At 34.8% G+C, this 14501-nt stretch overlaps 2 protein-coding genes across 2 annotated transcripts; both read left to right on the top strand.

Moving 5' to 3' along the window:
- Positions 1 to 5981: 5981 nt before the first annotated feature.
- On the top strand, positions 5982 to 11088 carry LOC114760663 (hexose carrier protein HEX6-like). The gene is made up of 4 exons (XM_028949948.1): positions 5982 to 6111; positions 6536 to 6858; positions 7568 to 7627; positions 9960 to 11088. Exons 1-4 carry the CDS (start codon positions 5982 to 5984, stop codon positions 10989 to 10991), a joined length of 1545 nt encoding a protein of 514 aa, XP_028805781.1. The 3' UTR covers positions 10992 to 11088.
- A 1310-nt stretch (positions 11089 to 12398) lies between these two features.
- Positions 12399 to 14052, top strand: LOC114760528 (transcription factor DUO1-like). Its single transcript, XM_028949788.1, has 3 exons — positions 12399 to 12640; positions 13294 to 13552; positions 13648 to 14052. Exons 1-3 carry the CDS (start codon positions 12399 to 12401, stop codon positions 14050 to 14052), a joined length of 906 nt encoding a protein of 301 aa, XP_028805621.1.
- Positions 14053 to 14501: the final 449 nt, after the last annotated feature.

The raw sequence follows: 14501 nt of genomic DNA, 5'->3' as shown, positions 1-14501 counted from the left end.
TGAGGGGAAATAGAAACTATATATGACGAGTTAAATGAAAAATGGTGTGGAGAGCTCTATGTCAAACATGGATTTTATTGGCTGTACGGATTAAACATGAATAGTTGTTGATTAGCTGTGAACAGTAATAGTAATGAGTTGTGAGAAGAATGGTCCTTATGATTAGGTATCTTATGGCTGTAAATACCTTGGCAATTTTTTTCCGTACTATTGTGTGTGAGAATTACAGATTGTATTGTCAAGACTAAAGAGTTTATATCCTCCTACTTTTATAGCGATAATGACATTGTTCTAGAGAGCTATCATATTGAGAAACAATTTATGTTGAATGTTCCACCAAACTGTTTGATCTCAAGAACATGTCTTGAAAATTTCAACATTATTAAGCACTTAATTATCTTTGAGGTGGATTTCAATCTTTCACTTTTGACCTTACATCTAACGCTACTTGCTAATCTTCCCATTTAACCCCTTTACTAATGATTATTACTTTTTTGCTAACTATAATTACTTTTCATAATTTTCCTATTCTTTACTAAATCTTGTTTTTCGTCCATTTCAATCTTTCACTTAGGAACCTTTTTCCTATTATTCCTGAATTTTCATAATTTTCCTGAATTTTTGGGTAAATTTTTCATAATTACAATTAAGATTCAACTTTCAGAGATTGCACTTTTAACCCTATATGACCCGTCATTCATGCAGCCTTCTTCAAACATCTCAAGGGTCTCAAAAAATAAATTATAGGTCCATCATTTCATAGTATTTATTTAAGTTCCCTTAACTTTTAATCATTATATATGATTTGTCTATATACATATGCTTTTTCCTAAATTGAAACTTGCTCCTTTTATAGTTAGGTCTCTACTCCCTTTCATTTTGGCCATTGAAACTCTCCCATAGTATTTAAAAATATTTATACTCTGATCTAGAAAAAACTTTTAATTTGTTGTTTAGTCCTTGCAAATAATTTTATCTTTACTGCATATTTTTGAGACCTGTACTCAACTGGTCTTAGTTTCCTACTTAATTCATGCTTATTCTTGACCTTCTAGGCCAAAAATTTAGGATATGACAGACATGTTGTAATACAATATTGAACTTCACGCCTTTTACAAATTCCGATGTTCATTGAGTAGTTAGAAAATTTCAAATATTATATCCATGGTTCGAACGTCAAATAATTTAACCAAAACATACACCTTCTTAGCTATCAAATCATTCAATTTTGGGGATATAATTAGTAAAATATAAGAGGGTAGGTAGATTTACATTGGATTTAGATATGACCACAGAAATATGCGAAGGTACCTTTAGTTCTGTCACTCATCACAGAGTGTTCCCCAATATACTAATTATTTCTAGGGTCCTTTAGGCTATTGTTTGGGAATTCCCAAGAAGTTTCATGGTTTTTTAAAAAGAATTTATATTTTAAAAAGAGCAAGCATATGGCTATGATTTTAGATGGTTATATATGTGAAAGATAACTTTATGTTAACTAAATTATCGTGACCTATATTGTTTCTCGGGACTCGAACGTTAGACGTGAACGCTAAATTGATGTTCGTCGCACTCAAGTCTTCTTCTTCGTTTTTTTGCCAACATTTGTCGCACTCAGGTAGCCAAGTTGAACAATGTGATACTGAAATTATTTTCTATTATATTATGTGTATTCAGACCCAAAAACGATGACATCAACACAGTAATATAATAGTTCTCTTCGTTCTTATTTTACTCATTTTGAGAAGGCTTGGTATTATCTAATCCATCACTTTTACCAGTGTTTTCAATAGTCTTTTTTCATGCATATTTAAATTACCTTGAACCATTTTTTTAAACTATTTTCTCTTCAATAAGTCTCCCGCCAATTCTTTCTCACACATATATAAAACAAAACTATTTTATTTTGAATCTTTTTTTTTTTTGGGTACTCTGAAACAAGTTCTGCGAATTAAAAAACAGAAGATAAGTTGGCCGGAGACAGTGATGATGACGGTGACGCACTTCAACCTTTTGTTTTGATAATTGAATATTTGGGTGAAAATAAAATCATAATTTTAAAAGTAATTTTACAGTATACAGAGTAAATATATGATATTAATTTTATCTCAATTTATGTAAAAGTATTTTTTAAAAGTGCTTTTGTTATGATCCAGACAAATCTTTCCTGGTTAAAAATGTGGTTTTCAATCGATATAGTATAATATATTATTTAAACAAACAAATTATAGTCCAGCATTTTAAACTATTTAGTGATTCATTCTGCACTTCGATTTTTTTTTTAAGTGTATTTGGTATCTTAAAGTATATTATATTATGGGTGTAGCTAGAAAAATATTTCAGCTGAATGAAACCTTAACTCGTATAAAATTCATGGCTATGATAATTAATGAAATGAGTAAAATACATTGAAACTCCTCTATTTTATCTAAATTACACAAGCCTCCATTTTACTTTGAAAAGGTATACAAACCTTATTTAAAATTAAAATATATATCATATAAACCTCCAAGATTTATTTGTATATATAGCAGGCTATTAAGTTTGACTCTCAAACTCTTGTTTTGTCCAAAATATCTATTTAAGATAAGAATGATTTAAAAATTTATATTTACCAAAAAAAATCAAATACATATAATTTCAAACTTTTTAATATGATATGTTATAAAATTTAATAATTATGGTTATATTATAAAAATTATATATATATTTTGAGATCGCATTTATTGAAACTTAATTTTTAAGTTTATTTGAACGGCTAAGACTATATATTTCAAAACCCATATTTTTTTGATATAATATAAATGATGTAAGCTTTAGAGATAATATAAATTATTTAAATGTATAATTCAAAAATTTTAAACAAATTTTTGCTTCAAACATTTATTAAAGACTTTTAGTCAATAACATATTTATTGAATTAATTAAAAATTTGTCATGCGTATGTTATCTAAATTACTTAGATTTCTATCCCAATATGACAAAAAATTAAACAAATAAATATTTAAAAAAATTAAAATTAAATTAAGGAAAAAACAGAAATATATTATATTATTCAAAATAATTTTAGCCAAAATTAGAGATTTAATGTGATGAAGGAAAAAATTAATAAACAAATTTATTTGAATATAAATTTTGATTTAAAAGAATATTTCTTAAAATATTTTTTTGGATATGGTACTCACAACGTTGGACAATTTGACAACCTGCGGTAAAAGTGACAACTTTATTGGGAAACCAATACATTTAGTATACGTTAATTATAATTTAGTAATTTATAATTACAATATTTGTCTCACTTACTCAGTTCGTTTGAAATGGATATATATATATATATATATATAAAATATTATATACTGCTGTGTAATACTAAAAATTGGCCACAATCAGATGTCTCTAACGAATTCCAATGTTTACCCTAGACATTTTGTTTTATTTTTAAAGGGGACAACAACGGATAAGTATATAGCTCTGGTTGCTTTTCTTTCCCCTCCTCCTCCTGCACATTTTACGCATTATTATTTCATAATGCCTGCCATTTTTAATTAGTAAAATATTAGGCACTGCAGGTAGTATTTTCAAAAACTCAAATAATTTTTAGCTTTTTTTTTTTGCATTTTTTTATTTTTTATTGGGGGTTATTGGGAAATTCTTTCTTCTATACTCGATGTCTTGTTCTCCATTTAACAACTTGAGTTCTCATTGAAGTTTCATCATCTAATCTCAATATGTTTATTTTCAAATATAATTTTTTAGAACCATTATCTAAACATATTCTTTTGTTTTTTTCATAACTTTTTTTAAAAAAACAATCTTATAAACTTTTTTGACAAGAAAAAAATAAAAACAGAAACAAACAGGCCCAAATTTATTTCTAGAGTTTATCGCACTGTTGCAGGAGAAAAATTTTGTTTTTAAATACAAATCATTTATAGGGTAATTAATAATTTTTTTCCAATTTTACCCCTGTAAATAAAATAAAGAAAATAGATGAGAGAAAATGTACAGTATATATATATTTTTTCGGGAAAATTAATTTGGAGGTCTTTATAGTTTCTCTTAATTTTGAATCAGGTCCTTGAGGTTTTTTGTCTTTTTATTAGATCCTTTAACTTTTTATCATTAAATTTATGAGTCCTTGCCGTTAAAGAAAGCAAACACCGTTACATCTTTCTTCTCTGCCGTGCTTGAACTCACGGTTCCTGCTCAAAACCAAAGGAGCATCAAAAGCCAAGCAATCAATCCATTCATTCATAGCTCCTTCTAACTCGTATCTCTAGCATCCATATCCTTCCCGCCACTTCCAAGTTGGGCCTCTTCAGCTTCTCTCCTCCACTTTCCTCCGTAGAATCAGAAAGCATGGAGAGTTTGATAAGACCACATCAAACTAATCATGACTTTCACTACTAGACTCATCATCATCTTCAACAATATCATTAGTTTGATTCAAACTCTAGTTTCGCAAATGGATTTGGGACATGAGGGCTCTTGGACTGGCTCTCTTCATGCTCATTTTGTTCTCACCGTCGAGCTCCTTGGAGGCCATGAAAGTCCATCTCTCTCGTCTTCCTCTACTGATTCATTGTGTTGTCTCTTTTTCACGTGGGTTTGATGAACAAACTCGTTTCATCGTTAGAGTAGTGAGCCTTCTTGCTTTTCAAGAGATGTGATGTTGTAGAAGAACTGGGAAGCAACGATGAGATCGCAGGACGTTGAAGGTGTAACGGTAATTTTTAACAGTGTTTGCTCTATTTAACAGCAAGGACCAATAGATCTAAAAGTAAAAAGTTAAAGGACTTAATAAAAAGCAAAAAAAGCTCAAAGACCTAATTTAAAATTGAGGAAAACTATAAGGACCTCCAACTTAGTTTTCCCTATTTTTTTCCAATAACCTTCTTTAATAGGTCGGCAAACGTAGAAACTTTGATCAATTTAATTTGAGTGTTCGGTCATCTAATTAAACAATGGCCATTATTATCTAATTTTTATTAAGTACATCTATAGCCTCCAAGGTATAAAGATTCTTTAAAAAATAGATAAATATGAAAAACAAAATAAATTGGAGTTTTATATTTAGAACCAAATTAAAAGTCAAATTAGCTCTTATATTAAAAACAGGAGAGGATATTATTGAAATGTAATAATATTAGTACGGAGTCCAAAATTTATTGCCCTTCCTATCCTTTTTTAGAAGTCTCAGCAAGTGTTTTTGGGCCTAAATAAAAGATCATGCACGAATTTTCACGAATATTCAATTATCTTTTTTCCAAAAATATACTTTGCTTTGGAAATGAGGATAACCATGGGGAAAATGAATTCATAAAATAATTCAGTGACAGTTTTAGAATATATATATATATATATATATCATGAAAAAATTTTACATATTTAATGAGTTTTTAACATATTTTAACAAATTTTTTTAGTGGTTGAAAAACTCTTGCATAAAAAGGAGCAGAGTGAGTAATTTGTTCCAAAAAATTATGAAGAAAGATGCACGTACAGACCCATCCTCTTATCCATAAACTGCATAAATTTTTAAAAATCGTCAATTAATTTTCAAAAGTAATACTCAAACATATCTTGATCATTAAATAATACGATACACGTTTCCTTAATTCATCCCATAAACAAGGAAATATATATATATATATTCAGTGAATCAAAAAGATTTGGTAACACAGTAGAATTTGAGTCATCAAGCAGAACTCTTATCAATCAATCAAATCTTGTATTCAAAAGTAAGCCAATTACGTTAAAAAAAGACAAAATAACATTCAGGTCAACGAAACACAACGTTGCTTGTATTGAAAATTCAAACCACCAGGATACTGTCAAAAATTGTTTAATTTCCAACCAAAATGGTGATGACCTTATCCTCAGATCCAGCAAAGACTAATCCTGCTGTTCTATGACATTAGCCTACTGCTCTATCTTCCTCAGTTTCTACTTACTCTGTTAAGCTCAAGGGAAAAAATCTGATGGCTCTGAGCTTTGCTGTGACAAACGGAAGTGAACACAACAATGGCAAGATAACCTTGTTCGTTGTCTTATCTTGCATGATGGCTGCCATGGGAGGTGTCATCTTCGGCTATGACATTGGCATATCAGGTGAGTTTCTTGCTTTAAATAGAAACCTTAAATCTTTTCAACAAAGGTTACTCCGATAAGATTAACAGTGATTTTGAATGAAAAGAGTTTGGTTCTCCTCAAACAAGGTCCAATATTTGAGTCGTGTGTAAAAAATCAAGTTATGAGAGCTACCCCTGATTAGACATAATATTGTTTATATCTGACCTAATAGTATTGAATCCTTCATGAACATATTTTAAAAAAAAAAAAAAGAAGTTAATCCAATAAAGACTTAACTCATACCCTCCACAAGTGTTGGTTCAAGGCTTCGTGCTAATGTGAGGTGTCACTGAAATTGTCTTAACCTTGGTGAGTCCCCGGGTGAGTAGGTCAAACTCATGAATCTGTTACCAATGTCACAATATATGGCTGCTTTGATGAACTAAAAGGAATGAATATGAAGGTGGGGTGACTTCAATGGAGCCATTTCTGGTGAAGTTCTTCCCAGAGATATACAAGAAGATGAAGGAGGACACAGAAGTGAGCAACTACTGCATATTTGACAGTCAACTACTGACAACATTCACTTCATCGCTCTATGTGGCTGGGCTGCTTACTTCCTTCATAGCTTCGTATATCACCAGAGCTTTTGGAAGAAAGCCTTCCATTACTGCAGGAGGTGCTGCATTTCTTGCTGGTGCAGCCTTTGGTGGTGCAGCTTTTAATGTCTATATGCTCATTATTGGTCGCCTTTTGCTTGGTGTTGGAGTTGGCTTTGCAAACCAGGTAAGGTTTTATTGCGAAATTGTGAAGATTAATGAAGTAGGCTCCTTTTACTTATTTAATTAGAAATGTCGTTGGTTTTACTCCAAAGGGATGAGTACTGTTGCATTTTAAGTTCATTTAAACCCGAATTTGATTTTTCTGCTCTTTTTTGAAATAACACTACTATGCTAAATTGCAATCTCGACCCTTTAAAGAGGAAGATCAAGACACCCCCAAAAAAAATGACAATGGCAGGACCGGTACCCATAACAGAGTAAATAAAATAAGAAATTATTTTTACATTTACCCAATTTAATAATCAGGTTTAATTCAAGGAGATAAAATAAAATTCTCACCTTTTAATTTTTTGGGGCATATGAGGGACACATGCTTACATTAAGACTTTCTGCATCCTCATTTCCCTTTACTATGTCATACCTTGTGACTGATTTCTTCTAGATCCTACTCATATTAGAGTAAACTGTTTCTTTTGATGTATCATATTAACTTAGAAAATTCAAGTAGCAGCAAACTCCATGCTTCCCAGGAGATAATTACACATCCACAAAACCTCAACAACCTAGTTTAAACGACACAGTTGCTCAATCCTCAACCACAGCGAAGAGTCATTTGTAGTTCTCATGCTTTCTTAGGATTTAGTAGATTTGGCTACCACCTAACACCGACCATTTTCCCATGCTAAGAAATTCTTGTAATGTTTGCTCTGCAGTCAGTTCCTCTGTATCTCTCAGAAATGGCGCCACCAAGACTAAGAGGTGCAATCAACAATGTAACATCCTGAGTTTTTATCGGGTTTTAATAGCTTCTTTTGAGTTGATTTTGAGGATAGATTAGCAATTTAATCTTGATCTGGGTGTTTGGGTTGAATTTGAGGTATGTTGGAGGAATAGGTGAACATACCCCTCTCAGGGTATGTTCGCCGCGGCGCACCGGGAGTTTTAGAGGGGAGTGTCTTCTCGGGAAGGTTTGGCCACGGCGAAGTCTAGGGGATGCCGCGACGAAGTTGTTCAGGTGAGCGAGGCTTCCCTTTCGGGAAGGTTTCGCCGCGGTGAAGGTAGGGGTATGCCGCGGCGAATGTTTTCTGGGCGAGCGAGAGTTTCCTCTCGGGAAGCTTTCGCCGCGGTGAAGTCAGGTTTTCAGGCGAGTAATCCCTCTCGGGATTAGTTTGCTGCGGCGAAGATTGGAGTTCGCCGCGGCGAAAGGTCGCGATTCTATATAGTCGCGGGAGGGTTCAGCGTGCGAAAATAAGAAAATCTGAAGGAGGAGAGAGGAGCTCTGCTAGGGTTTCGAACTTTTGGCTTGGAGGGGGCATTTCTAAGGATCCATTACCTCAAGTAAGTGATTTTAACCTCTAATCTTCTTTCTTTCTTGGAATTTCTTGGAATTTCTGAGGATTTTTGGTGGAACCCTAGGTTTTTTTCTAAGTTGTGATGAAATTGAGGTTTTTGACCGATTGTTTTGAGTTTAATTGATTGCTTTGAGTTAGTTTAAGTGTTTAATCGGTGTAGTTTCCTTGGATTTAAAGAATCTTGAGTTTTTGGAGTTGGGGTTTATGGAAATGGATGATCTGGGATTGAGGATGATAATGTAGAGGTTGATTTTGAGTTTTGTGAATTGGGTTATGTTAAGGAAGGTTAAATTGGATGTTTAATCGGTTTAGATTTGTTGTTGGAACCTTAATTGCTCAAATGGGATGTTTGGATGTAGAATTCCTATAGTGGGTCCTTGAGGTTATGAATTTTAATTGATGTTTGGAAAGGAATTAAGGTTTTAATGGATTGGTATGACCATTAGAGTGTTGCCTTGATAGTTATACCCTTTGAGTTGGGTAGAGTTTTGATGGGAGATAGGAATTTTGTGTCCCCAAGTATTGTTTTGGCCACATTATTAGTTTGAAAGCTAATACATGATGGTTGTGTGTTTGTGTGCTTGTGTAGATCGGTGGTGAGTCTTGGTGGTGCACGGGGCCACATCGTTGGTTTGTTGTTCCTTGCTCAGGCGAGAGGTAACCACTTTCCAATCCTTAGTACTTGCTTCTGTGGTATTGTGAGTAGATTTATGTTCTGTACTCGAAGTAGTAATTATGTTCAAAGAGTATGTTGTGTATAAAAAGGAAAACCGTCTTGTGGGGTTTTGGTTGATGATGAATCTTGAAATTGTGAAGGACATGCCACTGAATGAAGTTGCTTATGAAATGTTCAATTACTATTTGATTATGATTTGAGCATGATGCATGACTTGGGAATTGGTGAGAGTTTTTGATAGTTACTACCACGTGGTAAGGCCTCCATTAATGCATGATGGTTGGCTTAGTACGTCCCCCATAGTGAGGGATAGGCCTTTTGGCTCCCTACGTCCCCCAGAGTGAGGGATAGGCCTTTTATGGCTCCTTACGTCCCCCATAGTGAGGGATAGGCCGGCTTCGACTCCTGAAAATCCCCCAAAGTGAGGGATTTGGTTAATGGGATTGCATCATTTCACTCGCATGATTTATTGTGGCTATCTTGTTATTATATTACTTGTGAACTGCCCCACTTGACACCTCACGAGCACCTATTTAGTAGTACCTAGTATTGGAAAGGTTGGTTACTGGGACTTTGTCTCACCCCGTGGTTTAAAATGTTTTCAGGTGAAGGTTCCGGGCGGGAGCCATTGGGAAGAGACGCAGAGGCTTGAGCTTGGTTAGCTTTAGGCCTCTAGCATTTGTATATGTATGGCTAGTATATATTGTCACATTTAGGACTGCTTTTTGATATATTTGATTACCTGGCCTTGTTGTAAACTGGAGAGAATGTATCTCCTTATTTTGGTTGGCCGGAGGCCATTGCTAGTGTTTTATGAACTATGGATTATTTGGTTGGGAATCATTTAGATGGGCTGATGTGATGTTTGTTGTTACCCGGGCCGGAGGCTCGAAGGCCCAGTAGATGTAAATGAATGATTTTTTGTTGTTGCATGCAACGGATTACGGGTTGACCCGAGTTTGAAAGTCAATTTCTAAAAATGTGAAATTTTCCTTTTACTATGGTAGCTCATTTTAACAGCTTTCCTTTTCTACCATAGTAGTGGTTTTGTGATGGGTTATAATGTTTAAAGGAGAGGGTTTTACAAACAACGGGTTCCAACTTAGCATTGGAATTGGAGCTTTGTGTGCTAATTTTATCAACTATGGCACAGAGAAGATCAAAGGTGGATGGGGTTGGCATATCTCACTAGCCATGGCAGGAGTGCCAGCCTTGATCCTCACACTTGGTGCACTTTTCCTCCCAGAAACTCCCAATAGCCTAATCCAACGCAATAAAGATCACCAAAAGGCAGAGTTAATACTTCAACGAATTCGAGGAACCGATGATGTCCAAACTGAGCTTGATGGTCTCATCAAAGCAAGTTCAACATCAAAAGACACTGATCACTCATTCAAGCTTATCCTGAAACGAAAATACAGACCTCAACTTGTAATGGCAGTAGCAATACCGTTTTTCCAGCAAGTGACAGGGATCAATGTCATAGCCTTCTACGCCCCTTTGCTTTTCAGAACACTAGGGTTAGGTGTAAGTGCTTCACTCTTGTCTGCTGCCATGACTGGCATTGTAGGCACCGGCTCGACCTTCATATCAATGCTTGTAGTCGACAAAATTGGCCGGAGAACCTTGTTTGCAATAGGAGGCATTCAGATGTTAGCATCTCAGAGTATAGTAGGAGGGATAATGGCAGCTTATCTGAAAGATAATGGAGGATTGAGCAAAGGGTATGCTTACTTGGTTTTGGTGATGATATGCATATATGTTGCTGGATTTGGTTGGTCATGGGGGCCATTGGGGTGGTTAGTACCAAGTGAGATTTTTCCATTGGAGATTCGATCTGCCGGGCAAAGCATCACAGTGGCAGTGAGCTTCCTCTTCACTTTCATTGTTGCTCAGACATTTTTGACCATGCTTTGCCACTTCAAGTCTGGGATTTTCTTCTTCTTTGGGGGTTGGGTGCTGGTGATGAGTGTGTTTGTGTACTATTTCCTGCCAGAGCCCAAGAATGTGCCTATCGAACAGATGCAAAAGGTGTGGCATGAACACTGGTTTTGGAAGAGAATGATGGATGAAGGGATTGAGAAGAGAGAACAAGAGAGTGGTCTCTGATGAAAAGTCTAGATCCAAGTTTTTTAGGCTCTTCTGTTATAATGAAAGAAAACAAATTAGTTTCCTTCATACACAATGCCCATCATGTCTCTCTAATTAATTACTCAACACTTTCTTCGATATTATTTAAAATTATATACCACGTCATAATAATAGATTGAGTGCTACATACCAAACCTATCCAACTGTCAAAATTAACTTTTTTTTTTTAATGACTTGATTTAGCTTATGTGAAAGAAAATATATAACTAGATTTTTCAAAGACTTAATACAATTTTTTGGGTCAAAAAGACTCGATAGAATTAGAGCAAACCTCTGCATATGAAAAATACGTGCAAATTACCCATGGACAAAGTCTTCAAATATTTAAAATTATTTAATCCTAATTTCATCCTGTCACTATCTCCGTTCCTTTTGCATATTCAGGTCACATCTTTAATTTCTTAAACATAAGCGACAATTTTTTAATGAAAAGTTTGAGAAAAATTAAATTTCATCTTTAAATATTTACCAAGAACAAAGTCCTTATGACGATAATGTAATGAAATATGGACTTGATCATTACACACACACACACACCATTTATTCACTCGATATTAGTCTATCATTTTCCTTGTGGGTCAATAAAAGGATTATTATTTATCTAATCGCTTTATATACTCTATCTATCATGTACTTAATATAAAAACTAATTTGACTTTCAATTTTGTCATAAATATAAAACTCCAACCTACTTTGTTTTTTATATTTTTTTTAAAAATCAGTCCTTCTTGTAGTTGCACATATCAAAGGTTATATCAAATGATAGTTTTAAGTAATACACATGATTAGTAAGGGTATTCTTAGAAAAAAATACTATTACAAATAACTAACTTAATTAATTTTCTTAATCTCTTTAAATTAGTTAACCATATCTTATATCAAAGACAGAGGGTAGTATATATATCTTATAAATTAGAACATTTATACATATATATTTTCAGTCAATTTTTAAGTTCAGAGTAAATCTTGAATTTATTAAAAAAATGATAAAAGAAAAGGGCATATTAATTTGAACAGAGTAAAAGGCGGGGTTGTCGTATTCCCACTAACCGTCAAAACCGTCACTGCTGATAGTGGGGGGCAACAATCAACTGCATCCCCGATTAAAACAACAATCCAGTAATACTCCGCCACGTTAGCATTTACCAAAGGCCCGAATTTAACGGGTCCCACTCTTTCAAAATGGACCAATACAAAGGCAAGTGTTTCGTGATTCTGTAAAGCGAATAACACACACGATCATAACATCGCGAGCACCATTTCATAGTGTTACATACACCCATGAAACAAAACAGAAGCCACTTTCAGAGAGACAATTGTTGAGAAAGAGAAGGAAGAAGCTTTGGGTTTTCTTGTGTCTTATAGATGAAACTGAGAGGCTCAGAAATATTTGCGGAAGAGGAAGAAGATGGGGAGAGAGAGTTTGGTGGAGGAACATATATAAAGAAAGGACCATGGAGTGCTGAAGAAGATGAGATTCTGATGAAACATGTCAAGAAAAACGGTCCAAGGGACTGGAGCTCCATTCGATCCAAAGGGTTGCTTCCCCGGACCGGAAAATCCTGCCGGCTCCGATGGGTTAACAAGCTTAGACCCAACTTGAAGACGTACGTAAGAAGACAGACACCATTTTTGTGGTATCTTTGTTCTCACATGCACATGAACCTTCGAGTGTTCTACGTTGTTGTTGCCTTTGTGCTTACTGTCTCTCATAATACTGAAAACTTCCTCTTCTTCTTCTTCTTCTTTAGATAGTGGCAATGAACTATGAAGTAAAGTTCTATTTTAATCATGTCCTATCTCGTATATTTGAATCTCTTAGTGTTCGTGCTTGTGAGTCTTATGTGGTATCTGTGAAACGTGTCTGGTAGGCGAGAAAATATATTTTTGGTTTAGATTAAGCTATTCGTTTCAATGGTGCTGTGAATCATCTCCCTACTTTAAAACCAAACTGATATTCTATCTGCAGTCACCCATATAAACGCAGACTATAAGTTGATATATACTCGTTATTTAATCATCACATGTCCCAGTCCTATCTTGTGTATGTGTGTGTGTGACTTTTAAGAGAGTGATTATATAGCATGTTTGTGTTTTTGTTTGTGGGGTGTGTGCTGAGTTCAAATTCACCACATGTGGTGGGATTTTATTAGTCCAATCATAAATAGAAGATCTCAGTCATTGGGTTCTGTAAAGTAATAGTGGGATTAAGATGCATGGGCTAGACTGAATCTATGGCGGTGTTTGTTTGGAATTTCAGAGGGTGCAAGTTTTCAGCGGAGGAAGAAAGAGTGGTGATAGAATTGCAGGCACAGTTTGGGAACAAGTGGGCGAAAATAGCGGCTTACTTAGAAGGAAGAACAGACAATGATGTGAAGAATTTCTGGAGCAGTAGGAGAAAGAGGTTGGAGAGAATGTTGCAGAAACCATCTCCATCATCATCATCATCATCAAAGCCACACAATAATAAGAACAAAGCAACATCTCCTATTCATCAGCCACAACCAGTAGTTGAAGAGGTATATATTTGAGGCAGAATCATGTACATGTTGAAGATCTAAGCGTCTCTGATGATGATATGATTCTAACTTAGAAGTAAGATTGTGAATTTCAGGTTCCTTCATGCAGTTCAAATCATGTGGAGCAAAACCCATCAGGAAACAAGTTTCTGATGGTTGGTGACACTAAGGAGTTGAAGTTTCAGAATGTGAAAGCAGAGGAAGCCACTCCATTTCACATGGTTCCATCATTTGACTCTTCGTCAGAGTACACTTTTTCTCAGGTACTTCTTCCTGATGACTCCCACCACCAAGTGGATGATGGCCTGGTCTGCCATGGCCTGCTTGATCCGGAGCCGTTTGATGCCGCCTTCCTTGACATTTTCGAGCAGCACAAGAAGCCAGGTCTTGCGTTGGGAGGAATTGCTCAGAGTTCAATTCCACCAAATGGCTTCTTTGAGGACTTCCCAAGTGACATATTTGACTATTTTGAAGACCTTCCGAACTCGTCAGAAAAATGAACTCTTCAATTGTCTCTCTCTTAACTCTGTTCCAATTTCAATGCCTTATGTGTAAGTTCAGCCCAAAATGCTGTGTTGTGCTGCAAATGGCCTAATATAAGCTTGCTGATTTGACAACTGATAGACATGTTTTGGACAACTTGAATTTAGCAACCTGGATGCATAAACCATCATTTCAGCGATATCATTTCTCTCGTGTCTAGCCTTTTTGTTGCATCCTCAGCTTGATTTCTCTGCTTCTTTGCAATGATATAAAAAGAAAAATCTTTTGCTATAGAAAATTTAACTTTTTGAAGAAAATACAATCCCTCACTAGAAGTACGGATCCTGAGATAAAAAGTTGTGAAGAAGGAAATCAGGAAAAAAAAATTAATATGAAGTTTCAAAGGAAAAATGTAAATCCAAAAGACTCCCACAATAAGTTGGGCGTCTTAAGGTTCCTTCATTTG

Source organism: Neltuma alba, unplaced genomic scaffold (genome assembly GCF_004799145.2).
Source record: "Neltuma alba isolate B1F8T4 unplaced genomic scaffold, ASM479914v2 tig00001639_pilon, whole genome shotgun sequence".
NCBI classification, from domain to species: Eukaryota; Viridiplantae; Streptophyta; class Magnoliopsida; order Fabales; family Fabaceae; genus Neltuma; species Neltuma alba.
The sequence above is the reverse complement of the archived record's forward strand: the minus strand, read 5'-3'. Positions and strand labels throughout refer to the sequence as shown.

Bases quoted from the DNA above. Each gene is read 5' to 3' on its own strand.
- LOC114760663 (XM_028949948.1), top strand. From the start codon at position 5,982: ATGGCTCTGAGCTTTGCTGTGACAAACGGAAGTGAACACAACAATGGC. The intron at 6,112-6,535 runs GTGAGTTTCTTG...ATGAATATGAAG, and splicing joins CTATGACATTGGCATATCAG to GTGGGGTGACTTCAATGGAG. The intron at 6,859-7,567 runs GTAAGGTTTTAT...TTTGCTCTGCAG, and splicing joins GAGTTGGCTTTGCAAACCAG to TCAGTTCCTCTGTATCTCTC.
- LOC114760528 (XM_028949788.1), top strand. From the start codon at position 12,399: ATGAAACTGAGAGGCTCAGAAATATTTGCGGAAGAGGAAGAAGATGGG. The intron at 12,641-13,293 runs GTACGTAAGAAG...TTGGAATTTCAG, and splicing joins CTTAGACCCAACTTGAAGAC to AGGGTGCAAGTTTTCAGCGG. The intron at 13,553-13,647 runs GTATATATTTGA...TGTGAATTTCAG, and splicing joins CACAACCAGTAGTTGAAGAG to GTTCCTTCATGCAGTTCAAA.